Source organism: Channa argus, chromosome 2 (assembly GCF_033026475.1).
Source record: "Channa argus isolate prfri chromosome 2, Channa argus male v1.0, whole genome shotgun sequence".
NCBI lineage: Eukaryota > Metazoa > Chordata > Actinopteri > Anabantiformes > Channidae > Channa > Channa argus.
The window spans coordinates 2746943-2774062 of NC_090198.1; the positions used below are offsets into that span (position 1 = coordinate 2746943).

Consider the following 27120-nt stretch of genomic DNA (forward strand, 5'->3'; position numbering starts at 1 on the left):
ATGTCTGTGGCTATCTGTATCAAGTGTGGAGACTGTGGCATCATATTCAGGGGATGTCGGTGTGGGGCCCTTGAAGCCAGTAAAACCTTTTCTTCCCACTTCCAGTGTTTATCTGTTAAGTTAAGCTAAACTAACGACTTCTTCCAGTTCTGTATGGTCAAGAGGATATAAAGCATCTAATTTCTTTTTGATACTTGTGTAGGAAACCTGTTCTGATGTAACTAAAACTTTACAGACTCTTATCCATACTTTGGAAATATACATTCTACAATGCATCTGTGTCTTTGAATATTCTAACATGCATCTTCATTCTAAACTTGTAATCTCTACTCCACAGGGGATCAGAGGAGATGACTGGTGATATCAATGACTCCATCGACTTTGTCCTTCTAAACTTTGCGGAAATGAACAAATTGTGGGTTCGAATGCAGCATCAGGGTCACAGCCGAGACAGAGAGAAGAGAGAAAAGGAACGACAAGAACTTAGGATTCTGGTGGGGACTAATCTAGTTCGTCTCAGCCAGCTGGAGGGTGTCAATGTGGACAAGTACAAACAGGTGTGTTTTAAATATGCAATTTACGATAAGTGTATAAATAATAATACTATAAGTGCCCTTATAGTTATCAAGTTAAAGATAATGCTAAATAACTTACTACTTAAGTAGAAATCATTGCTTTCCTCTTATTGGTAAGAAGGGGAAGCCTTACTCAAAATTCTTTTAGAAGTAAATGCCTCTGCACCACTGTCGGCACTGTGTGGTGTGTCTGTCACCAGAAACATCTAAATATGTTGCACACTGTAACTTAGAGAAAAAAAGTATTGATTTTAGAAATGTTAACAGTAGAGATACTTAAAGGGGCGACTGTGGTACAGGAAGGTAAAGCTGTCGCCCACCAATCCTGCAGTTGGTTCAATCCCCGGCTCCTCCAGTTACATGTCGAAGTGTCCTTGAGCAAGACCCTGAACCCCAACTTAGTTGCTCCCGGTGAGCGTTGGCCAGCTGCATAGCAGCTCCCCCATCAGTTTATGAATGTGTGTGTGATTGTGTGTGTGAATGGGTGAATAAGAAGCAGTGTAAAGTGCTTTGAGTGCCAATAGGTAGAAAAGCGCTGTATAATTGCAGACCATTTACCTTTTAAAGTTAAATTGGGAGTTGCCAGGAATTTAGAAAGATTACTAGAGATAGGCAGATGATTTATAATTTCCTGTAGCTTGTTTCATTTCAGTGAAGCCCAGTGTTTTGATATACGATCTGGTAAAAGCAATCACCCCCTTGGAAGTTTTCACCTTTTTTGGTATTACAACATTGAATCCATTTGACAAACATTTACAAAAAGAATTGTCACTGTGAAAATGGATCTCTACAAAGTAATTTAAATAAATTAAAGATAGAAAACTAAAAATAAGTGATTGTATTAGTATTCACTCTTTTGTAAAATACACAACATTTAATAATTTTTCCTTATTGTGGGGCACCAGATTAGTTGTTAGATATAATCACTTTTAATAAAAGATTTTGCGATCTGATACCAAGTATTGGTATGCTGAGTATATTTCAAAGGTCCTGTATCGGCCAAAATAAAGTCGATCCTGTTCGAATGCATATATAGATTGAGTTTGCTGTGTTTAAGCATATGAAGGCTCTCAGCACTTCAAGAACACAAATGACCTACACTCTGTAAAAGGTTGTTAAACACCTCTAGAGCGAGCTGATAGCATAATTATGCTCTTTCTTCTATGTGTCCACACACAGCAGCCAGTCAGAAATCCACTTTTCATAAGAAGACAGGAATTGTGATAAGATAAACCTATATTTGTCACACAGTGATTTGCAAGACAATATGAAATTCTTGTTAAAGTGGAATGTCTGTGACCAGCTAGTGTCTATAGTAAAAATAATGTTGATTTTTGCCATATTGTGGAGTTTCTACTTTATGGAGTTTGTAGAGAAGGGTGGCAGTGTCAGATGCTGAGGTGTCCCTGGTGAAGACATTAAACCTCTAAACTGCCCAAGCCCAGCCCTCAAAATAGGTAGCATTTTGCCGATCAGTATTTGCAGATATTCAGGTATGCTTTCCTCCCAGGCCTTTGAAGATGAAGTTTAAGAATATTGTACTGGTTGGCCAGTATTCACAAACTTTTTGGGTCCATCTTGTCCCACAGCAGCTCCATGACTTTCAGTGTGTGTGATTGAGATGGTCAAGGTATGACCATGACCATTCAAGCAGCTTCTTTCTTCTCCAGATAGTTCATACAGAAACGGGAAGAATGCTTGTGGTCATTGTCCTGTTGGAAAGTTATCCCCAGTCAGTCAATGCCCAGAGGGAATTGCACGCCTCTTATTTGTATTGAGTGGCATCCATGCCGATTAAGGATGCACACACGATGCAGGTTGCCCATTTTCCCATTGCCTAAGCATCATCATATTTCCACTTCCATGCTTCGCTGATTGTTTAGGCAGTCACCTGTCCAGATCGGACAGATGTTTGGTCATTTAAAGTTCTGTTACTGTTAATTCCTGGTAACTAACTATAGAGGAAGAACCAAATATAAATTCATTATATCTTTACTGGACATGAACTTTTTTATTTTAAGCTGTTTTAGCACCTGGGAGGGACAGGAATGATCAATTTGAGGGCATGCCCACTTGATTTCCTTGAGAAACTAATCAGCAGAAAGCTACAGATCAAAGGCAGTAAATTCTGAGGTACTTCACCAAAGATATCCACATTATTATTTTGTGTGTGTGTGACCAAAAAAGGGACCAACAAATGGCTTGAAAAGTAAATGCTGCAATTCAATAACAAATGGAGGAGAATTTAGTTATAGTTAGGTTAATAACTGGGTTATATAACTGGGTATAAAAGGAGCATTTCAGAGAGACAGAGCCTCTTGAATGTAAAGATGGGCAGAGGATCACCAATCTACCAACCCCGTCTAAAAATTGTGGAACAATTTCAGAAAAATGTTACTCAACTTAATTGTGAGAAATTTGAAGATCCCACCATCTACAGTATACAATATCATTAAAAAATATTCAGAATTGGAATCGGAAGGAATCTCTGCGCAAGGGACAAGGCCGAATGTTAAAATCGAATCTTTGTGCCCTCAGCACTGCATTAAAAAAATACATGATTCTCTACTGGACATCACTGCATGGGCTCAGGAACACTTCCAGAAAGGACTGTCTGTGAACACAGTTCACTGTGCAATCCACAAATTTAAGTTAAAGCTGTATCATGCAAACAAGAAACCATATGTAAACTGGGCCAAAGCGCATTTAACATGATCTGAGGCAAAATGGAAAACTACTCTGTGGTCAGAGGAATCACAAATTGAAAATCTTTTTGGAAATCACTGATGCCACATCCTCTGGATTAAAAAGGAGATGGATCATCTGGCTTTTTATCAGCGGACAGTTTTAAAGCGTGCTTCTCTGAAGGTATCAAGGTGCATTTTTGCCTATGGCGTGGGCAGCTTACACATCTGCAAAGGCACCATCAATGCTGAAAATTACATAGAGGTTTTATTTATTAACGTATCACAAAAGCATTGCCATTGAGGAAAAGAGTCTGGCTGCTGAACTGGTGTGACTGAAGTCCAGACCTTTCACCAATAGAAAACATTTTGCCCATCTTAAATCGAAAAAATCTGGCAACAAAGGCCCAGGACTACTGAGCAGCTAGAATTTCACATCTGACAAGAATGGAACATTTCTCTCTTAAAATCCCAGCAACAGGTCTCCTCACTTTCCAGACCTTTCCAGACAGTTGATAAAAGAATGATACACAATAGTAGACGTTGTCCTGTTCCAAATTGTTTGAGATGTGTTGCTGCCATCGTAAAAAAAAACATAGGTAATATTTTCCATGATATGATAAAATGTCTGTTTTAACATCTAAATTGTTAATATTCTATTGTGAATAAAATATGGGTTAATGACATTTGCAAAACATTGCATTGTTTTTATATTCATTTTACACATTGTCCCCTTTTTTGGAATTTGGGTTGTAGAAAAGCCTTACACAAATGCAGACCATTTATTATTTACTATAGCAGTAAAGCATATGCCACATATCTGCAACACCCTGGTTTCAGGTCTGTCTTGGGGCCTTGTTGTACTGCGTCTCTCCTACCCTGTGTGTCCTGTCTGCTCTCTACAAAAGTGCCAAATAAGTCTTAACAAAATGATTTATTTATTTATTTTTGTTCTTTCGGCTTTTCCTGCATGACTTTCAGTATTTGAAGCACATCATGTAAATATTGGGGTTGGGGGGGAATTGTGATAAAACTCTATATTTCTTGACTTGAATTAAGAAAAGTGGAGCTCCTGGTTTTATGTTAATAACTTGACTAACCTAGTATCTTACAGCATGTCTAATCAGACTGGACTGAACTCAATAGTCATTGTATCGAGTATTGAAAAGTGTTATGACAGTCGATTCCAAACTTTGCCCTATCACTGGCCCTCAGCAGGGCTGAACAGTGTAGCCTTACGTCCCTAAACCATCCCTAAAATAAACATCAGTGTAGACCCCCTGTACTTATGTTACCAAATTGTTTTCTTAATAACTTGATTAACCCTAGTGCCCTTTTCAAATTTACAACCCTCTGGACACTTTCGTAGCAAAAATGTACACACAAAAACTTCTATTATATCATTATACATCAATGTTTTTTCTGTTTTGTTTTTCATAAATAATTTGAAGAACATCAAACGAGTTTAATTATTTGAATCATTACTTTATAACAAAAAAAAATTGTTTTCAATATAATAATTATTAGGGGGCTTTGGTGGTGATTTTAGTCTTGGATACCTCCAACATTATTGTAATTTATAAATCCTTTCCTATAAAGCATAGATGGTTTTCAGTAAAATCTATGTAGAATTTAAAGTTTTCCTCTAACTTCTCTTAAATGCTTGCCTGCGCTTGATAATATCTCTAACCATTTCTCCTCATCAATGTTGCAGCTGAGGCCTTTTTGCCAGATACCAAAGAGACTGCAATTAATGCTATAAAACACAGGCTTTAGGTGTGGCAAAATAAAATATTTTGACAGAGAGTAGGGCTGGGCGATAAAATGATAATAATTATTGCAAAGAACTCTAAAAATTTAAGACACGGTTGATACAATATCAACAGAACTTATTTAATCATGTTTTAACAGACTCCACAAACCGCTAATAATAACGAGAATACCCCTACGCCAATGGCTGGAACAGAGTCACAGCCACTGTTAGGTTGATGCACGCTTGGCAGGTAATAACACTAATAATTTTTTTTAAACCACATAAATCTGTGACATTCTCTAGACCATGCACACTGCAAGACTTTATACTTTAAGTGCAGGTGGTCCCCCTAAACAACCAGCCCTTAAGATTTTGAATTTTATTTATTTATATTTTCGGTTTTGTATTCACCTGTGAAAGCTAAAAGCTTCTGAGTATTCAGACTTGAGGTTTTAGTTTATTATATATACTTATATTTTTTTATTACATTAAATAGTTAAAAAAAATACAGAAATAGTAATTTTGTTTTTTATTGTGATTTGTTTTTTTGTTTTTTTTAGCCCAGCCCTAGTCAAAGGGTTTTCGTTGAGGCTATGTTATTTTATATCAGAGTTTGTGTTGAGATATCGTAAACAATCTGTGCATTTTATTCCAAACATTGACTTTATTCTGTAAAGTGCCCTGAGGTGACTTTGTTGTGAATTGGCGCTATATAAATAAAGTTGAAATTGAAATTGAAATTCCTTGAGTAGGATAGGATGGGGTGGGACATCAGCGGGTCTTTCATTTGCTGTGATATTAGCTAGCCAGAATACCAAAGCAAGAGTCCTCAATAGCTACCCAATCTCCAGTATCCTCATCTCCCATATGGTTAGATAATTTAGACCTTTCAAAAGAGAAATTGTATAATCTGATGTCAGGCAAACCCAACCCTCCTTTGTTTTGCAGTGTACACAATTTACAAATTCTAAGTTCTGCACTGATTTGTCAAATTGTTTAACCCTTGAGGCCCCTTAGAAATTAAGTTACAGCTTTTATCCTTAGGTCCAAAACGGTCCCTCTCATAAGTGTAAAAAATGTTTTATATATACATTTTTTTTTTTTTTTTTCAAGGTGCAAAGTGGAATATTTGGGATGAGGTTATTACAGCGTTGAACACATCAATAATTGATAACATTGATTTTGATGGATTATTATTTTTGGGGCAATGGGTTTATTAAAAAAAACTACACTTTTTACCTTTAGGTCCCAAACAGTAAGAGATATTTAGAGGGCTCATCATAGCATCATAGAAGGGTAATTGAGTTGTGGTGCTATCACCATTTAATGGCATTTACTTTTAACCCACAGTGATAGTTTTAGTGTCTTCTACCTGTTCAGGTTATTTTCTATTTTTATTAATAAAAGTTCAGTATTTTGCATCACTAATTTGTCTATGTTTTTACAAATCCTATTGCCTAAATATCTGTTGGTATCAATCAACAGAAAAAAAACTGAGTTGAGCTGGTAAGTATTACATATAAGCATTGCTTCAGATTTGTCCCAGTTTATTCTGTACCCCAAAAACTTATATAATATATATAAAAAAAAACATATATACATATATGACAACATATAAAAAATATTTATTTGAAAAGTTGTCATCAATAGGGATAATGAATTAACAGGATTAATAATCAGTAACAAAATATAATCTTATACAGCATGAGTTTATGTACCCTTCCGCCTTCCTGGTGCTGGGGATATTAAATTGATGATGGCCAATAGTTCTGAAAAGATTGTGAATAACAAAGAGGAAAGAGGTCAACCCTGTCGTGTAATCCTTGAGATATCAAAAACTGTGACACTTTGACATTTGACATTACCGCTGATTTTGGATTCTTGTAGAGTATTTTAATCCATGAAATAAATCTTTCCTCTAAACCAAAAAACGAAAGAGCTAGTCATGGGTAGATGATGCCTCATGGAGTGTATGGTACATTTTCCTAACTGTGCTGACACTGTTCACAATGTGTTGGTGTATCGCTGAAATAGTTCATCCCAACGTGGATAAATGGTCCTGTTTACATAACCAGCTCATAAAAAAGTTCTAACTGAATAAAAGTGAAGTGTATATACTCCAATTAGTTTGAATATAATTAAAATAATGTGAGTATGACTAATGGTATGTCCAACGCAGAATGTACAAAAATCTCTAAGTATTAGTGAAATTTTGAAATCAAAGTACAATTTTTGTGGTCATTTATGAAAAATAAGTGCCTGTGTACTTTTGTGACAGGAAAAGCCAGGGATTCAACATTTTTATTGAGAGAAGTTTGTAGCATTTCAGGGCCAAGCTGATTTTGTCTCTTTTAGACCAGCTCTCCTGCTTTGGAAGAAAGTCTTACACAAGGTACAGATGAGGCAGGAGTACATATAAATGTTAAAGCAAGTGATGATTCATTTACATTTAGTCATTTAGCAAATGCTTTTATCCAAAGTGACTTACAAGTGTGGTACAAGGCGGCAAAAATCTAAAAGAAAACAGAGCAAAGTCCTATCAGAAAAGTGTTCACATTTCACAAGATGCAAGTGCGAGAAAGAGAAGAAAAGTATTTTTTTGTTTTTTAAAAAAAAATAGATTTAAGTGCGTAGGAAGATGCGCAAGAGTTCTGTTTTCAGCAGTTTTTTGAATATTGGGAATGAGTTTGCTGAGCGTGCAGAGTTTGGTAGCTCGTTCCATCATCGTCGGATCATTGCAGTGAAGAGTTTTGCTTGTTGTCTTCTGTGCGGTGCTGGGACCACCAGACGTCGCTTGTTGGCAGACGGGAAGGATGTAGACTTGAATGAGTGAGTTGAGGTAAGCGGCAGCTGTTGAGTTAACCACCCTTTAAGTAAGAGACAGAGCTTTGAACCTGATGCGAGCAGCTGCAGGAAGCCAGTGCAGAGATCTTAAGAGTGGTGTGACATGGGTCCTTTTTGGCTGATTAAAAATGAGGTGAGCTACTTTGTTTTGGATCTGCAAGGGTTTGATTGTGGATACCGGTAACCCCATCAATAAAGCGTTGCAGTAATCAAGACGAGATATGACCAGCGCCTGTACAATGAGTTGGGTTGTATTCCATGAGGTAGAGTCTGATCTTTCTGATGTAGAGGGCAAATCTGCATACCCTAGAGACTGATCTGACACAAAATAATTTACAGTAATTAGTTGCACAAAACATGACAGCGCCTATGGTAAATTAAAAACAATAAGAAGTAATCTTAGTTGGCAAATCCAAGTAATTCATGTAAAATTAAATTTACACACAATGTGTACCAGTGTGAACAGTAAATGGTCTGCTCTTGTAGGAGTGGAGTAGAGGCCACTTTTCTGAGAACTGAAAGACAGCTTAAGAGAGAGCAACAATGGTATGCTGCCTATACAGAGCAGGTGCTTTAAGATGTTAGAGCGTGGGGTGGAAGAAGATGTCACAAAGGAGTTGATTAATAACTGGACAGGGCCAGTATGGTATGTCAGCCACTTGGTAGCACCCAACCCCCACTTAGTGAGGATTCCAGTTCGTCTTGTGTGTAGCAGTAGCCAGAGGCTCAAAGGAGTGATCCCATCAGAGCTGTGCTCATCAGGTTCAGGAGAGGAGTACATGCAGCCTTTGGTGATATAAGAAAAATGGTTGGAGGAACGAGAAGTGCATGCAAAGTCTTGAAAGAGGACTCCTATGTGGACAACATACTCATGCAAAGAGAGTCTCAACTCACAGCAAAGAAAGCCTGGACAAGCTCACAGAAAAGATTGAGAAGGTTGAATAAAGGTTGAGAAGATACTCGAAGATGGCAGGTTTTCTCTAAAACCGTGGGTCCAGCCATGGCAAAGTGGGAGGTGAAAAAGCACAGCTAAAACCTTGAAATGAGGAAAATGAGCTGAGAAAACTCCCAAACCAAAAGAAACATGAAGACAGCAAGGCCTTAGGTATTGGGTATATGGTTGAGGAAGGCTCTATATGATGACCTCAATCAACTTTTCAAAGAGGAAAGGAAACATACGGACAGGCCAAAACCTACGGCAGGAAGAGTTGAAACTAAAGACTGTAAACCCACTGGCTAGAACTGCTGCGCCAAGTAGAAGGGTTCTATGACCCAATAGGTCTGGCCACACCTGCCAAGCAGAAAGGAAAGCCTTTCAGGAAGGTTTAAAGGAGGACTGTTGTCCACATATGTTGTCCACATAGGAGTTCTCTTTCAAGAGTCTGCATGCACTTCTCATTCCTCCAACCAAACAGAGTTTCGCATTTTTCTTATATCACCAAAGGCTGCATGTACTCCTCTCCTGAACCTGATGAGCACAGCTCTGATGGGATCACTCCTTTGGGGGCGACTGTGGCACAGGAAGGTAGAGCGGTTGTCCACCAATCTCGCAGTTGTTGGTTCAATCCCCGGCTCCTCCGGTCAAATGTCGAAGTGTCCTTGAGCAAGACACTGAACCCCAACTTGGTTGCTCCCGGTGAGTGTTGGCCAGCTGCATAGCAGCTCCCCCATCGGTGTATGAGTGTGTGTGTAATTGTGAGTGTGAATGGATCAATGATAAACAGTGTAAAGCGCTTTGAGTGCCAATAGGTAGAAAAGCGCTATATAAGTGCAGACCATTTACCATTTACTGGCCCAAGACACATTGGATAAGCCACTCTTAAGAAGGACCTGCCATAAGAGGCCGTCAAACTGTTTGAGGAATATGCTGAGCTTGGCCACGTAAAATTCCACAGATGTTTTACTGCAGCTGGATGGCAGGGAAATCCATGGGGAATCACATTCTCAGATGCGAGTGACAAGTCATACAGAGCAGTAATATATCTTAGGCGGGGAACACATGGAGGCATATATGTAACATTAGTTGAGTCCAAGGCCAAGCGAATACCACTAGACCAAACATGCGATGCAGTCAAGGCTGAGCTTTGTTGTGCAGTTTTTTCAGCTAGACTTAGAAAGTACTTGGACAGCCAGACAGTCCTGGGAGCAATTTGGTGAGATAGTTATGGCTACCAGACCTTTTTTGCCAACAGAGTCTGAGAAGTCGTAAAGGCTGGGCAAGTTGAAGACTGGTGGTGGATTCCAGGTGACCTGTAGACATATCTGGCAAAATCAATATTCTGCAGTTTTCCCAATCAAAACCTCTCCCTTACTGGCCGGACTTTTTTGCTTGCAGTTGACAGAAATCTGACTAGCACTGGCATGGCGTCTTAACCTCCGCTGAACTCAACTCAACTTTATTTACATAGCCAGGGACACCTGCAGGACGGGACAGAGAGGGAGGCAGAGAAGGAAAAAGACAACTGCGGGAGAAGGAAGACACAAAGTTATTCTCATACAGTGGTGATAAATAAATGTGTGGTGAGAGGAGAGGAGAGGAGAGAGGGAAGAAAAGGGGAAAGGAGCTCAGTGCACTGGGGGGAAGGGTCCTCCAGCTCTCTAAGCCAATCCCTCTGAAATATCATACCCTGTGAAATTACTACTGTAGCAAAGGGCCTGAATTCAGGCGTACAAGTGATTTATTTTTTCTTTTTAATAAATGTACACACATTTATAATGTTTTGGTTTCACTCATTATACGGTACTTAATGTAGAATAATGAGAAACAAAATGTAAACCATTGTATCACGCTCCAACATTCCGATATTCAAAAGGGACGGGGATTTAAAATTTTCTGAAAGCGCTGTATATTGAACAAACAAATGTGCCTATTTGGGTAATTGTGGCATCTTTCCTGCGACACTTTAATATATATATATATATATGTTTTTACTTCCAGATCGTTCTTCCTGGAGTGCTTGAGCAGGTTGTGAACTGCAGAGACTCGTTGGCTCAGGAATATCTGATGGAGTGCATCATTCAGGTAGACCAATTGATTCCATCAGTTTCTAGTGGTGACTGTAATGCATATAACCATTTTTCACAAATTATACCTATGATTTAACCTGCAATCAATAGGATGTGTTCTGTAATTTCATCATTTTCATTCATTTTAATTAATTTAAACTTTAGCTGTTCCCAATGTAAAATCACATCTGTCAACAATTTATTTTTTTGTTCACCTATGAAATAATTGATACTGCACAGTAGAAAGACGATACACATCACATGAAAGACTAAAATATGTGGTAAAGAAAGTTGCATCCTATGTGTGCCAGCAGTATATAATGCTTATTAATAATTATTGTTCCAGTGACAGGTGCAGTAAAAGAGTAGGCTACCATACACTCTTACTCTGAATTATTTTGTAGCATTTTCAGCCACAGCAGAGTGACAGAGACTTGATATTTCTATTTATTTGTATTTTCTGTATTCCCCATAGATAATAGAATAGAATAGATCTATACTCCTGGACTAAAATAATTTTGTCTTGTAAGGTTTTCCCAGATGAGTTCCATCTTCAAACGCTGAACCCTTTCCTACGTTCCTGTGCTGAGCTTCATCAACATGTCAATGTCAAGAACATCATTATTGCCCTCATTGACAGGTACAGTTTTATTCATTTTATTAAATTAGTAAAGTGTAAAGCTAATGGAAATAGAAACTCAGTTACAATTACAGTACTTATATTGTTTGACATTTTCCTGTTATTGTCTTTAGTCTTTAGCCTTAACTGGAATGCATTATAAGAAGAGGTAGTTCTTTTGTTTTGGCCACCCCATTCCTTTAAACTTGAGGGCCAAAATATTAGAACCACCTCTTCTTAGAATGCACTCCAGTAAGACTCCACTACCCACTTTGACCCCAATAATAAACACATAGGAAAATTATCACCTTTCTGAATGTTTCAACCTAACAACAGAAATTATAACCTTGTAAAAGTAGAATTCATGGCAGCACCACTGTATTGGATTAAATTTAATTTCACAGGTGTGCATAATGTTATGCCTGATTGGTGTATATATACAGTGATTAAAATTAATATTAAACATATCACTATTTTTCACAGTAAATATGTTTCTATAGGTAATATGGAAGTGAAATGTTCACCAGATGTTGTTAACAACCCATGCAATCCACAAATGCAAAGAAATTAAACTATAGATGTCCTTAAATTATGTGTTATGTGCAAGTACACATGGGGAAAAAGTATTAACAACGCTTACAGAAAATTATTTTATACTTTGTACAAAAGCCTTTGTTGATAAGGACTGCTTCAAGATGCCTGCTTGTGGAGAAGCTATTCGCATTCATTGGTTAGGTGTAATTTAGGTGAAAGTTCCATGGGCCTCTTCTATGAACTCTGATCTTTAGTTCTTTCTATAGATTTTCAATTGGATTCAAGTCAGGTAATTAGCTGGGCCATTCTAGCAGTTTTATTTTCTTTCTCTGAACCCAGTTAAGAGTTTCGTTGGCTGTGTGTTTGGAATCATTGTCTTGCTGAAATGAGCACCGTCATTGCATCTTCATCATCCTGATAGCCTGAATGTCTCTGTAAATTTCCCTTCATTCGTGCTTCAATTATATGAATTTTAGTAGTAACATATGCTAAAGAAAAGTCCCAGCTCATGATGTTCCCACCTCCAAACTTCACTGTTTGTATAGTGTTATTGTGTTGTTGTATAGTGATGGGGTTATGTGCAGTGCCATTTCTCCTCCAAACATGGCTTGTATTATTGCATCCAAAGAGTTTAATTTTTGTCAAGACAAAAATATCACAGTATTTCAAAGGTGTGTCCAAATGTTGTGCAGCAAACTTTTTAAACGAGCTTTAACATGCTTTGTCTTCAGCAATGGTGTCTTGCTTCCACACAGATCATGGCAGTTGAGCGTATTACTTATTGTTTTCTTTAAGGCATTTGTACCTGCTAATTCCAGGTCTTTCTGAAGCTCTCTACAAGTGGTCATTGGCTATTGGAAAATTCATCCGATAATCCTTTTCACTCCTCTGTTTGAAATCCCATGAGGAGCACCTGTATTGTCTTGGCAGTGTACATAGGATTTTTGTCATGTTGAACATTTGGCCCAGTCTGAGATCCTGAACGCTGTGGAACAGGTTTTCATTGAGCATATTTCTTTACTTTATCTCAGCTTTCCCTCAACCCTGACCCGTTCCCAGTCCTTTTTGCTGTAAGAGACCCCCCACAGCATGATGCTGCCACCACCATGCTTCACTGTAGGAATGGGATTAGGCAAGTGATGAGTGGTGCCTGGTTTCCTCCAGACATAATGTTTGGAATTGAGGCCAAACAGTTCGATCTGGGTTTCATTGAACTAGAGAATCTTGTCCCTCACAGAGAGTCCTTCAGCGGGCTTTCATGTGTTTGGACTGAGGGGACGGTTCCACTCTGTCATAAAGCCCAGATTGGTGGAGGGCTGCAAAGATGTTTGTCCTTTTGGAACTTTCTACCATCTTCACACAGGTTCTCTGGAGCTCAGTGACCATGGTTCCTGGTCACCTGTCTTACTAAGGCCCTTCTTCCTCGATTGCTCACTTCAGCTGGGCAACCAGGTCTTGGAAGAAAGTGGAAGAATATACTAATGGAAAAAGTTTGGTAGTGCTAAACCTCTCTAGTCAAAGTGTTGAAACATTTCAGCAACTATTAAGAGAAACTGGAGGCACCTGAGCTAAATTTAAATGATGGTAGTATCAAGCTACAACAAAACAAAATGCAAAAAAAGGTACAGGTTCTGAAAACGTTATGAATGCATTGTATTTTTATGTGTTTGTGTTTTAAACACCTTGGAGGGCATTTATAAACATCACAAATTGTAACAGTTACACTGGGAGGACCGAAGAGCAACTCCAAACTAGACAGGGAAGCCACAGGTGGAGGCAGGGATATAGGAAGGGAAAACAAGTCCAGGGAGAGTCTCAGGGTCACTACTGTAGAATCGAAGAGGGAAAATGGCGAAGGAGGGGACCAGTGTCCTTACATGGTGGTCAAATAAAACAGTCTATGTCCTTAACAGTCCTTCATTAGTTGACTTGAAACAGGTCAAAGATGAACAAATACTTATTCTGTAGTCCACAGGAAGAAAAAAGTATAAACAAGTATACACAGTAACAACGGAAAATAATGCTGGAAATCACTAAGAAGAAGCGCAAACACTATCAGAGTATGTGAGAGCTGAGTCAGATTATAAAGATGAACAAAAGTTATAAACTGCTTTTTTTAATTTCTGTTTGATTATGTAAAAAACAATATAAAAATATTCTGTTTGCAGAACAATAAACCCCACAACAAATACAATCTCAGACAATGTACAACTTTTTTCATTGTGTCATTATTTAACAAAAATTATTTCACTTAGGTTGGGGTCTGGACTTTGAGTAGCTAACTTTGATTCTCTTATTTTTCTTCTATTGTGATAAAGATTTACTGGTCTGGCTTGGATCACTATCTTTTTTCATTATTCAATTTCGACCAAATTTTAGCTGTCGGACAGATGGCCCCACATTAGCCTCAAGAATACTCAATGACTACAATGTGCCCAGTTCCTGCAGCTACAAAACAAGCCCAAATAATCAACCCTCTAGCACTGTGCTTGATAGTTTCACTTTTATTTTGTGAAGAAATCCTGTGCATTTAATATTCCATAATTTTTTGCCGCAGTCACAACCACAGTCTGTCAATAACAGTTTGAGTGAAATGGTTAGGGCTGTACATTGCTTTTGAAACAAATTTGAAAAGATTCAATTTATTTTAGGAATACAAGTAATTCTGTAGTTTTAGGGCTTTTGTGAATCAAGTGCTGTGCCAACACTGATACGTCCTGTGGAAGTATCCCCCAAACACACATTGGTCCTCATCGAGGTTCTGCTTTGAGTGAAGTGCAGACAACTTTTATGTCTTTATGGTTTAGGTTTTTTAACTGTGTAAAATTTTAGCAAATCTGTTTTCAACCAAATGTCACAAAGCAGGGTCATTTCATTAAGTGTGGAGTGTCCCATTAGTAGCTATAGTTTTTCAGATTTCTAGCACACTGGGTCAGAAAAAGTTAATTTTCTCTGTTAATTAATACCATTATCCGGGGCTAGAATTTATAGATATTTTAAGGTGCTTATTATTTTCTAAAACAGAAAAGTGGATTTTCTGTTTTGGACGATGTTTTGAAAAATTTTAAAAAGAAGAAAGAACAAATTTACCTCTGACAATTTCTTTTTTGTTTTGCAGACTGGCTCTTTTTGCTCATCGAGAAGATGGCCCTGGCATTCCTACCGATATCAAACTGTTTGACATCTTTTCTCAGCAAGTGGCCACTGTTATTCAAGTAGGTTATAATGCATAAACTTGTTTGTAATCACTAAAGATATGACTAAAATTGGGTTTCAAATCAAAGACCAAAAAAAAAATACAAGATTTGTTTCTCAGTATTTCTCAGGATCTAGGGATTTTATGACAACATTTTGGCCACCCTTTTGAAAATTAGTGAGGTGGCCAAAACTTTAGAACCACCTCTTCTTATAATGCACTACAGTATGATTCCACTAACCTCTTTGAACTCTATAGAAACAGTAGAGTCATCAATTGTTACTTTTTCACTTTGGTCCGGTATGAAGTTTCTCACCCTAAATATGATTTTTATTTATTATAAAAAAAATAAATGGTGGTAAGGTCTGCCTCTGTTATGTAAAGTATCTCCGTAACAGCAAAATGGTTACCATTCCATTCCATTTGTATTAAAAGTTCGGAAGGTCCATATGTTTAACACTGGATCCATCCTGGCTGAGTGAGAGCCTAGTGAGAAACAATAGGAAAACCTTCTACTGGTGCCAAGAGAAAACCTTTTATAAGGCTACAACAAATTGCACTTTTCTCAATTCAATAATTAAATATCCCATATCAAACATTGTTTAAATTCATATTTATAATGTATTTGCACTCCACATATGCACATGTACTGTGAACTGGATTGTAGTTTTGCACATCCTTGTAATGTCTAACCACATCTCAAAAAAAGTTGTAACAGGGTGATGTTTACTTATTATTTTTAGTATTATTTTACTTATAGGTAAATTCTTTCATACTAACTGAATTGAAACTGATAACTACCTTCACCTTAGTATTTACATTCCCAATATAAATCAGATTATTTGTTTTTTTCTTTAAACATGGACTTTATCAAATCAGAAGTTGCTTTTAAGTTGCCATAAAAACTCCCGTTAAGAGAAACAACAGCAGAAGTTTCTAACAGCTTAACAGTCTTATAATTACAGCAACAAGTGCGAACATTAGCTAACAATAACTGTAATCAAAACCCAATAGGAGTGTCTTGTCTTTAAGATTCTTTAACTATCACAGCCAATAAATGTAATTGACTTTTTGTTAGGAACATATTACTCATACTGTAAGAATAGTTAAGGAAATTGCTAGTTATTGTGTACCTTCCCAACAAGGCTCCATCAGTTTGTCATTCCCCTTTTGTGGGGACACATTGTCCTTCTTTACAAACTTGGGTGCCAACACACAGAGAAACTACCGGCTGAAGGCAACATGATCACTAAAAGCAAGAAATTGTATGTTTGGCAAATTAAGACATTTTGGAACTGTCAGTACCACTGAATCAATAATCAAAATTGTATGTCATTTAGGTGTATGTATAATCTTGACCCTGTTTTGATTTCACAAAATTAAAAATAATTGATTCCATATTTACCTACATTTTTTTTTAAGATATAAATCAGATAACTGGGGTCCAGACATTGCCTGGAGTTTTTTCACACATGTAACACACATGTAAGAAAGAATCTGGGTCAGGATCCTGGCTTAGAAGTACTGTCACATGGGGAGATACTCTGGAAGCTATGTTTACCTTAAGTTAAAATGGCACACATTTCACTAACAACATTTTCTGTTCTTTCAGTCTCGCCAGGATATGCCATCAGAGGACGTGGTCTCTCTTCAGGTCTCTCTCATCAATTTGGCCATGAAATGCTACCCTGAACGTGTTGACTATGTAGATAAGGTTCTAGAGAGCACTGTGGAGATTTTCAACAAGCTCAACTTGGAACAGTAAGTTCCCAAATTCCTGAAAGACTGGAACTAAATGGCTGCAATGTATTTCTGTTGTGCTAAATAATCACAGGTCCTTGAGAGCTGGAGCTCTGCTTTTTTTTTTTTTAGCTACCCACTGCTGATCACCCGAATCAGATGTGTTCAGTCAATCAGAAGCTGAAAAAAGTTGAAAGTGGGAAAAAAGCAGGCCTGTGGCTCTCGAGGATCAGAGTTGGTGGTTATATGCTGTAATTATAATATAGTAGCTACTATAAGATGTTATGTAGTAATGCCCTGAGTAACACAACATAAAGTTAGCTGCAAGGTTATATGAAATGAGTAGGGCCAGGCATAACATGGGATGGCCAATCTGCATTTGCCATGGCCTCTTGGACTTTTTGCATCATATCAGCATAGAGCTGGGGAATAGCGGTTTCTGTAGTGAACCATCATGTGGGTCACACTTGTGCAGAGCTTTCAGAATGTTATGTTTTCAACTATACTGTAGTGCCGGAAGTTTTAATATAAAAAGCACAGAAGTCCTTGGGTAACCTTCCAAGCTTGTTGTGAAAGTCCACTGCAGTGGAAAGCATCTTAGCGTTGATTGTGAGGTTGCTTGCTGGCTGCCTGTTGCTGATTGGTGCTCCGGGTGAAGTTGTGCATCATCGGAATGGTAGTTTTAATATGGAGCTTATGTACATTCCCCTGGGCATCAATACAGCAATGTTTGAATCAATATGCAAGCATATATTAACAAAACATTACCAAATATATATTTTTAACTAGGGCATGTCGCCCATTACTAGGGCTGGGTGATGTATCAAATTAATTGAAGAAGTTTTGTTTTTAAGCAATGTCAAAAATGACTTGAATGAAAAATCAACATTACTGCTTCCTCTACTGTCACTAAAGCAAGGGCAACAGGGGTTTTCTGGAGTTATACTATTAACGTGAGCTGTCACAGTTACTTTGTAGATGATGGCACATGCTTAGATATGTAAGTCAACAAGCTGGTGTAATGGTGGCCAGAGCAGATAAAGATAACAAAATAAAATAAAAGGAAAGGTAGTTGTAGGTAGTGTTGCCTCAGGGATAGAAATGTCAGACAGATCTTCTTGCTTCTGGTACACAGTGTCTCTATAGATGCTGTAGTATTAGCCACTGTAACAAGCGTTACTGTTTTCTTATTTTTGCACAGCTGTTTCCCTTGTTATTCATACACATTTTGTCTGGAGTTCACATACAGTAGACATAAAAAAAGGCACTTTGAATTGTGAAATGTCAAGAACATGTACAAAAAAGGTGAGATTTAATTATTTTTGGTCATATCACCAAGCCTTAGCAACAGGTAAAAAAATTATCCTATTAAATCCAGATTTTGTAACGGGTATAAAGTAACTTTATGCTGTTTTTTAGCAGCTGAAAGAAAGATGAACAAAAATTAAGGCACAGTATGTTTGTTCTTATAACATCTTAAGGAAGAAGTGCAGCTGACTAAATGGAAATGGAAGCTTGCTTACCTTTGTGTTAGACTGCACCAACAAAAGCTGGAGCTCAAGACTGGTCATTCCAAAAGTCGTTCTTATAAATGTGCTCTAGCCTGGATGAATTTTAAAGTGACTTATTACTGTGTTTAACTAACGTTAGCCTGCGTGTGTTGCAGGCCTCATATGGTCATGTGCGATTCGTATTTGATTTCAAAATAAGGTTAGGTAATGAGTGATGTCCAGTACTGAACTCTCGGGGTGTCAGGCATGAGTTTCCACTTTGCATATGCAAATGCCAAAACGTTTAGACATAGAGACATTTTAGACATCAGTATTTGTAAGAAATTCAGTTGTTTTATAAAGTAAAATATTTTGAGACATTTAAATTTTCATTTCACTACAAGTGACATGAGAAATATACAATCTTTCAAAGATTTGTCAATCTTTTAATATAAAAAAATTATGTTTTTGCACAGTAGTGAGAACCCCGTCTTCTTTGCTTTCACATATTTTTCACATTGACCTATTTTTCTTCCCCTTTCTTTTACCTCCTGTAGCATAGCAACCAGCAGTGCAGTGTCAAAGGAACTTACTCGATTATTGAAGATCCCAGTGGATACCTACAACAACATTCTGACTGTGTTGCAGCTCAAGCACTTCCCACCACTGTTCGAGTACTTCGACTATGAGTCTCGCAAGAGCATGAGTTGCTATGTGTTGAGCAACACACTTGACTACAGTACCACTATTTTAGGACAGGATCAGGTGAGAGTCCTTGCTACCGCTTTAGTACAAGGATGGCAATATTTACACGGTGGCCTTTAAATAAAGTAACAATGACAGAATGATACTACTGGATCATTAAAAAGTTAATTACTCCTTATGTTCATATTAAAACTTCTGTTATGATTTACAGAATAAGCTAAGTAAGCTATGGTATCAAAAAACAATTCTACTCTTATTTTCTAGGTAAATTTATTAACATTAGAGGTATTGTACAAGGTCAACCTGTGTCATGTTTTAATTATTTTCTTTTAACTTTTTCACTGAACCTTGTAATACAAACCAGTATTTGGCTGTACACATAGTTATAGAACAAGACCTCTAGAAAAGGACTACTTGACCTTGTGTGTTAACTGTATTGGATGTTATATAACGGTGTGTTCCGTCTGCCAGAGGATCCAAAGTGTAGAATCAGACATGAAATGGGAAATACTTACTTGAGAATCCCAAGAGGATAAAGGAAAACAATAAATAGTGCAAAAGGAAATTACTTTCAGGAGACAGAGAGAAGAGGTAGCAGCATGCTGGTTTGGCAAGCAGTTGTTGTCAGCCTGCAAAAAAACCAAACAGTTAAGTTATTTTATTCATGGCCATCATAAATAGGTAATACTGACAAAGCAGTATAAGTATAAATGGAGATCAAAGATCAATGGCTTTCGGCTTGTCCCTTCAGGGGTCTCCGCACATAGATTTTGCATGAGTTTTTATGTCGGATGCCCTTCCTGTCGCAACCCTCCCCTTTTTGGCTGGGCGGAGCTTCACCTGGTGGAGTGAGATTTGGTCCTCCAGCCATTCACATCCCAACCCAATGCTCTACCCATCGAGCCACCAGGACCCCAGTATAGGAAAATTGAGAAAATACACATATTTCCTATAAATCCATAGTGTGTAATTGACTTTATAAGTGGAAAAGCTGCATTTTCATGCATCATAATGTCACCACTACAACAAAATTTAACATGCAGAACATGTAATCATATGTAATCTCTACTTTTAAAAATTAGATTTGGCTCATCTGTTAGAAAGGGTTGTCCACTAATATCTGGCCTGAATCTTAAATCTGTTTTGCAGTGATCCATATGCAGCAGGCTATAGTAATTCCTTAATAAAAGGTGGGAATATTAAATGATGCATATGAGTTAACGTGTTAAATTGATGTGATCACGTAATAACCGTAATACAGTTTTACTGTTATAAGAGAAGGCTTTGAAAGACAACCCCCCCGCCCCCAAATATATGTATATATCTTCAACTCCAGTAGATTGTTGATGTATAAATACAGTAGTACTGGTACAATATATTAGAGTATGGACTATGATGTGCACATGCACAGCATGCTGTAAATATGAGTGTAAGCTGAGCGGCACTTACAGACCACATACTGTAATCACATGCCATCCCATGGTAAGAGTGACGAATTCAAACGGTAGAGACCAACATATTTTAGTGGTTAAATCTATAGGCAAATTTATCACTTCATTCATTCATTCCAAAAACAAGTTACATTAGGATATAATCTATCTAAAAAATACTACCTTTGCATTTTACTTGCATAGAAATATTTTAAGAGTCAGGGTGACTGACCAAGTATGAAAAAGATGAAATCTCATCATGACCCATAACGTTACATAGAATCTATAGGAAATGTCTTAAGAAGTATGATAATTTAATAGAATTTTTTGTGGGATCACTTGATAAAGTCAACTTAAATATAATACATAATTAGTTGCCTTAAAACCTTATTTTTAGGAAAAGCTCGCTGTTGCTTTTGAAAACTATAGTGTGTATATCTTTTCCTACAGTACTTTGTTGGTGTACAAATAAAGTACTACTGGTACACTATATTATAGTAGGGGCTGTGGTTTGTGCATACAAGGGGTGCTGCAATCACATACCATTCAGTGACACAAATGGTAAACATTTGCCCAGTGTCCAATTCACGACTGGACAAGACTGTCTACTGTCTAACCAGCTGAAGAGCAGAAATGTTATGTTTATTAAACTAGAACCTATATTTTTCAACCTGATTTATGCAAATACTTAAGAGCTTGATTTAAAAACAATACTTTTTGGAGATTAAAACTATGACATGCCTTTAATGACCGTAAGGGTTTCTTTGAATAATGTACAATAAGACATACAGTGTCATTCCAACCTTTTATTACGTCTCAATTAAATGGAGCCTAGTAAACATTGTGAATTTAAAAGACAGTTTTACCAGCAGGAAAATGCATCTTGCTTAAAACAATTAGCTGATTTATTTGCTGATTTTTCATTACAGATATCAGTAAAGAGTAGATGTCCATTAATAAACGCACCATCAGGTGCAGAGTTACTTCCATGTAGTGGCAGTGTTGTGGAGGGCAAAATGTGAAGCTACTCTATTCATATTTTACACTTAGAACTGAAGTTATGAAGTTTGTAAATGGGTAGGATAGTTGTGATCTCCAACTCAACTGAAATGAGAAATTGTTAAAATTTAAGATCGAAAATGCTGCCTGCAGCTTTGAATGACTAACCAATTTAAATGGGTACAAAATAGAAAATGATATGTAGTCAGTGTCAGTGTTGATATGTTGAAGGCAACATAAATAAATCAGTATGTGGGAAGCACTATAGACCTTTAGATTTTTCCACTTGCCTGATCACATTTCAGTTGTCCTAACATAGAGTTTACTTGCCCCGGCAAAACACATTACAAGCCAAACTTTTCACAATAAAATAAAGTCCTTACACTTTAGATGGAGTTCAGTATTCAAACTGATGTTGGCTGCTATTAAACAAATAATTAGTCTTTAACCTGTGAATCTGTGTGTGACAGCTTACCTGATTTGTTATATTTATTAAAAGCCAGCCTTCAAACTACTTTTATGGCACAAACTGAGCTAGTTTGATCTTATCAAGTTTTGCAAAACACCCTATGATTTCCTACCAAAGTTTGATAAGCAGGACCAGAGAGTGCGAGCATTTCATTTATGCAACTAAAAATTAGAGCATGTGAACCATATTGTTTGAGGCTGGTGTGACTCAGACTATGGCTTCAGACTGATTCTTAGCATTTAAGAGCCATTTATATTGTGACCAATTCATGCAGGACATTTAAAAATTCCAAATAATTCACTTACTTTTATTTGCTATTCAATTCAATTCAATTCAACTTTATTTATATAGCGCCAATTCACAACAAAGTCATCTCAGGGCACTTTACAGAATAAAGTCAAGATTATAAAGATATATAAAGAGAACCCAACAATTCCCCCTGGAGCAAGCCATAGGCAACAGTGGAGAGGAAAAACTCCCTTTAACGGAAGAAACCTCCAGCAGAACCAGGCTCAGGGTGGACGGCCATCTGCCTCGACCGGGGACCTCGACCTATTGTATTTAAAAACTAAAGAAAAAAACCCTGCAAAACAAAAAGCTCAACAAAAGGCAAATTGATTTAAACTGTAACCAAATTAATTATATTTTATGAATATTATGGAATAATTGTCATTTGGAGTGTCTCACAATGAAAGATAGATTACTTCCATGACTTTATAAACATACACAATAAGCAGCATGGTGGTAGAATCAACATGGGCCTGAATACTTTCTGAAGCCATAGTACATAATAAGGCAGTATTATGTAGTGTTTACCAAGGTATTCCAACAACAGGAAAGTATTCGATAATTTCTTAGGTTAGTCTCTTACATCTTGCTCTAGCTGGGATATTTGACTTGTTTCTCACAGGCTCACTGCTTCACAGACTCAGCCAAACACTGGATATCATTTTTAGAAAAGGTCATCAAATCAACACTGACCATTTCCCTTATTTGTATAGGTGGATGCCATTTTGAACTTGGTATCTACACTTATACAAGACCAGCCAGACCAACCCGCTGATGATCCTGACCCTGAGGATTTTGCTGAGGAGCAAAGCCTCGTGGGTCGATTTATTCATCTGCTGCACTCCGAAGATCCAGATCAACAGTACCTTGTAGGTTCCTTTACTTAATGTTAAATGAGCATGCCAGTGATTTTTCACCTGGTATTAGAAATATAATCATTCTATAATCCCATTGTACTACTAGAACTAGAATCACGCTATAAATGGAAAATGGAAAATCTGGTTTTTGAAATTGGTGCAGGGGTTTTGGGAAACCTTTTTTCCCACGGTAGATTTCTTCCAGAGAATGCTATGTATACACGGTAACCAGGTTTCTAATCAGCTCTCCGGAAAAGTGTTTGTGGATAACAAAACACTGTAGATGGGAACAAGCAGTTAAATTAAAGTCTAATTGTTGCTTTCTACTGCAATGGTTTTTATTCAGTTTGACCTGTGCTTCAGCTTTGTCTCCCTTCACTGCGCTGTTTGTGCAGAGTCCCAAAAACAGCAAAAGCAAAAAACATTTTTAGAAAGCAGCAAATCTTGGAGCGATGTTTTCTAAGTAATTCCGAGGCGGAAGAGAAATTATCTTGTATAAGCATTTTCAGTAACCAGGTTTCTTGAGCTTCTTAAGAAAGCTGGTTTCTCTGAGTAACTTAACAATGTCGTGTTTTTAACAATGGCAAATTTCAGATGTCATCTTTTGTATAAACGGATCTTCTTGATCTTCCCAAAATGTTATTTACCAATTGATGGGCCACAGTGTGTTTTTATTGTCTCTGTTGTTTATAAAAGTTAATAATCTGATTTGCATTTAGATTCTGAACACAGCCCGGAAGCACTTTGGTGCGGGTGGAAACCAGAGGATTCGCTACACACTGCCACCTCTTGTGTTCGCTGCCTACCAGCTGGCCTTCAGATACAAGGACAACTCCTCATTGGTTTGCTAATATCACTTTATCACTACATCATTGTTAGGGCTGCAACAACTAATGCATAAGAATTAGTTAGTAAAGTAGTTGGCAACATATTAAATCATTGATTTGTTTGAATGCACTTTCAGTTACATACTAAAAAGGCGTTAGGTGTCAGTAATGTAGATCTGACCTGCTTTGGCAACGCAGATCTTCATGAAAGTGGTAATGCATCTGTACCAGAAGAGAATACACTTTGGAATGATTTTTGTAAATAAGGATCAATGCTAACTTTACATTTGGTCTGCACTTGTATAGTGCTTTTCTACCTATTGGTTTCACCCATTCGCGCTCACAATCACACACACACACACTGATGAGGGAGCTGCTATGCAGCTGGGCAACACTCACCGGGAGCAAGTACGTTGGGGTTCAGTGTCTTGCTCAAGGACACTTTTGATATGTGACTGGAGGAGCCAGGGATCAAACCAACAACCCACACTTTTGGAGAAAGGTCACAAGTTACATACATAATTGAACCCATTTAATACTTAATGTAGGAAAATTTAAGAAATAGTTAATAGTTAAGTGCTATTGATTCGTATGGAACAGACTGTTGGTTACTAAAACGTTTACTTCTTTCCACTGTGTCTGTTAATGTTTCTACCCAGGATGTGACTTCACTTTAAGAAATGAGAGCAACATGAAACAGCCCTTTTTCTTTTGACAAAATACCCATTAAATTTTACCTGATATTCCTTTTAAAATCTTAACAGTCAGTAAATAAATCTACATGTGAATTTATCAAAGTTTGAGCAATTCAAAGAAAAATGCACCCCCTCCTTTTTTTATTTTTTTGACTGCTATGGTACAAGAACACTAAAATCATGGTTCTTTTTGTTGTCCCACTTCATTCACAAGTTTTAAATGGTCCTTATTACGAAGCATATTTTTACTTTGCAGATTCATCTTATTTTTGCAGTTTGAGGTACTGGGACAGTCTGTATTTGGATTATATTTGTGCATGTGTGATTTTGTCCACTCGGAGGAGTTTTTCAGTATTAGGAGTTCAGATGATATCACCTGGGGGGAGCTCTGGAAAAGCAGGACAAACTCTACAGCATGAGTAACAAGACAACATAATCTGAACTGAAAGTTCCATTAAGTGATGTCATCTGAGGTCTTTTTCAGCTAGAAGTAGAGAGATATTTTAATGTAGGTAATTCAGAGGTTTAATGGCATTCATTTACATCTACTACTCAAACTAGAACCAAGAGAATTAAGTTAATTTCCTTTAATCAGAGAACAGACAGGAGTCTGAAGATAACACAAGGCAAACGAGCAAGGAGTGAGAAGTGTCAACATGTTCAAACTACACATTTTCATCCAACATAATTGTTGCAGCCCTACCCTTTGTTCAAGTTTCCTAATTAATTTTTTTATTTTATGTTAAATTATCTCCTATTTCCCTCTATCAGGATGACAAATGGGAAAAGAAGTGTCAGAAGATATTTTCCTTTGCCCACCAGACCATCAGTGCACTAATCAAGGCTGAGCTTGCTGAGCTACCTCTGCGACTCTTCCTGCAGGGTGCACTGGCAGCTGGGGAGATTGGCTTTGAGAACCATGAGACTGTAGCATATGAGTTCATGTCACAGGTAAAGTATTTTATAAAATTGTCATTCGAAACTCATGAGTATTTTGCATTCACTCTACACCAGCTGTGTAGTAAAAATGTCTGTAGGTGGAGCTTAGCTTACACTCTCAGAAAGTACAGTACACTATACCAATATAATGTAGTCCATGCTAATTAACCCTCTTTCATATATGAACTCTGGACAATACCCTGAGAATCAACACCAATTAACAGTAACACCAATACCCCAGATAATTCAGGATAGAGCAGCTCCATCCACACAAAACCTCACACATAATGTGGACTTTGTACTAAGGCGCTCGCAGGATAAACTGTGGGTAATCTCTGAAGAGTTTCTCCCTTTTTCTGACATTACAGTCTCCAGATGAACTCTGGAGAAGATCAAGATTCCAGTGCATTTGTAAAAGAGGCTTTAAAGTTTTAGTAAAGAAAAACGGTGGCTGAAACAGTATAGCGTATGTAGTTTCCATATTCAGGTCTTTCATAAGGAGAACCATCAACTCTAACTTAATACCCTGATACTTCTTAGTTTTGATTTCACTCAACCAATAACTGTGATAATGATGTATAATGCGCACTGTAGCTTTGTAAGTCATGTTCTGAGACAATCCTGCTGCTATTTGACCAAATTTGAAAGACAAGATTTGGAGTTTGGAGACGAGACAAGAAGACAGCCGTGATCGCAGCAGCCTACCATACTTCAATTTAATCAGTAATACCACCCTTTGCAGCAATAACTGCCTTTTAAATCCGTGGGATTCTACTGATCAGTTTTCTACAAAAACTCAAGTGCAGATGCTCTTAAAGTGATCATGCATGCCCTGACAGGTGTTGAACTTTTTTAAAGATGTTTTATGTCCAGTAAACCAATAAGTAAGTTTATATTTGGCTCTTCTTTCATAGTCATTATCACTTTAAATTAGACCTTTAAATGGGCTAATAAGTATAGTCTATAGTCTCCAGAGCTTGCTGTAATCGGATCCACTTAAGACAGAAGATGTAGTGAAAGTGCAAATCTGCCCAAGCAAAGTATTTACCAGTGTCCTCGAGAAACCGCTGCATTGATGCTCCTGAATTGGCTGTATTGAATAAAACAAGAGAAAACCTGTGTGAACACACACTTTGCATAGGAGACTCAGGCCACTTGGCCTCATTGGCAGAGTTGTAAATAAAAACCTGTACTAAGGTTGCAGTAGGCCACAAAAATTGGATTTTAGATGACTGGAAAAAAGACTTGTGGACTGACAAGTCAAAGGTTAAAGTATTTAGAAGCAAAATTTTTCAGAAGCAGACCTCATGTAAAGATTATAGATGCCCAACCAACCCCATCAGTGAAGCATTGAGGTGAAAACATGAGACAAGTTTTGATGGGACAGTGAGTGCAAGGTATTCTCAGTCAGCTTAAAAGCACTCTAAACAAACGGCAACCCCAGGCAATCTTCCCAGTTGTGTAACAATT

At 37.5% G+C, this 27120-nt stretch overlaps 1 protein-coding gene across 2 annotated transcripts in view; it reads left to right on the top strand.

The window, feature by feature from the left end:
- vps35 (VPS35 retromer complex component) overlaps positions 1-27120 on the top strand; it is a 60502-nt gene that overhangs the window by 23026 nt on the left and 10356 nt on the right. For both annotated transcript variants that reach the window (XM_067494571.1, XM_067494581.1), the window contains exons 6-14: positions 338-557; positions 10795-10878; positions 11393-11502; positions 15134-15230; positions 16824-16972; positions 18999-19206; positions 23046-23201; positions 23909-24031; positions 25483-25662. In XM_067494571.1, the coding sequence (XP_067350672.1) occupies positions 338-557; positions 10795-10878; positions 11393-11502; positions 15134-15230; positions 16824-16972; positions 18999-19206; positions 23046-23201; positions 23909-24031; positions 25483-25662 (1327 nt within the window). The remainder of the gene's footprint in view (positions 1-337; positions 558-10794; positions 10879-11392; positions 11503-15133; positions 15231-16823; positions 16973-18998; positions 19207-23045; positions 23202-23908; positions 24032-25482; positions 25663-27120) is intronic.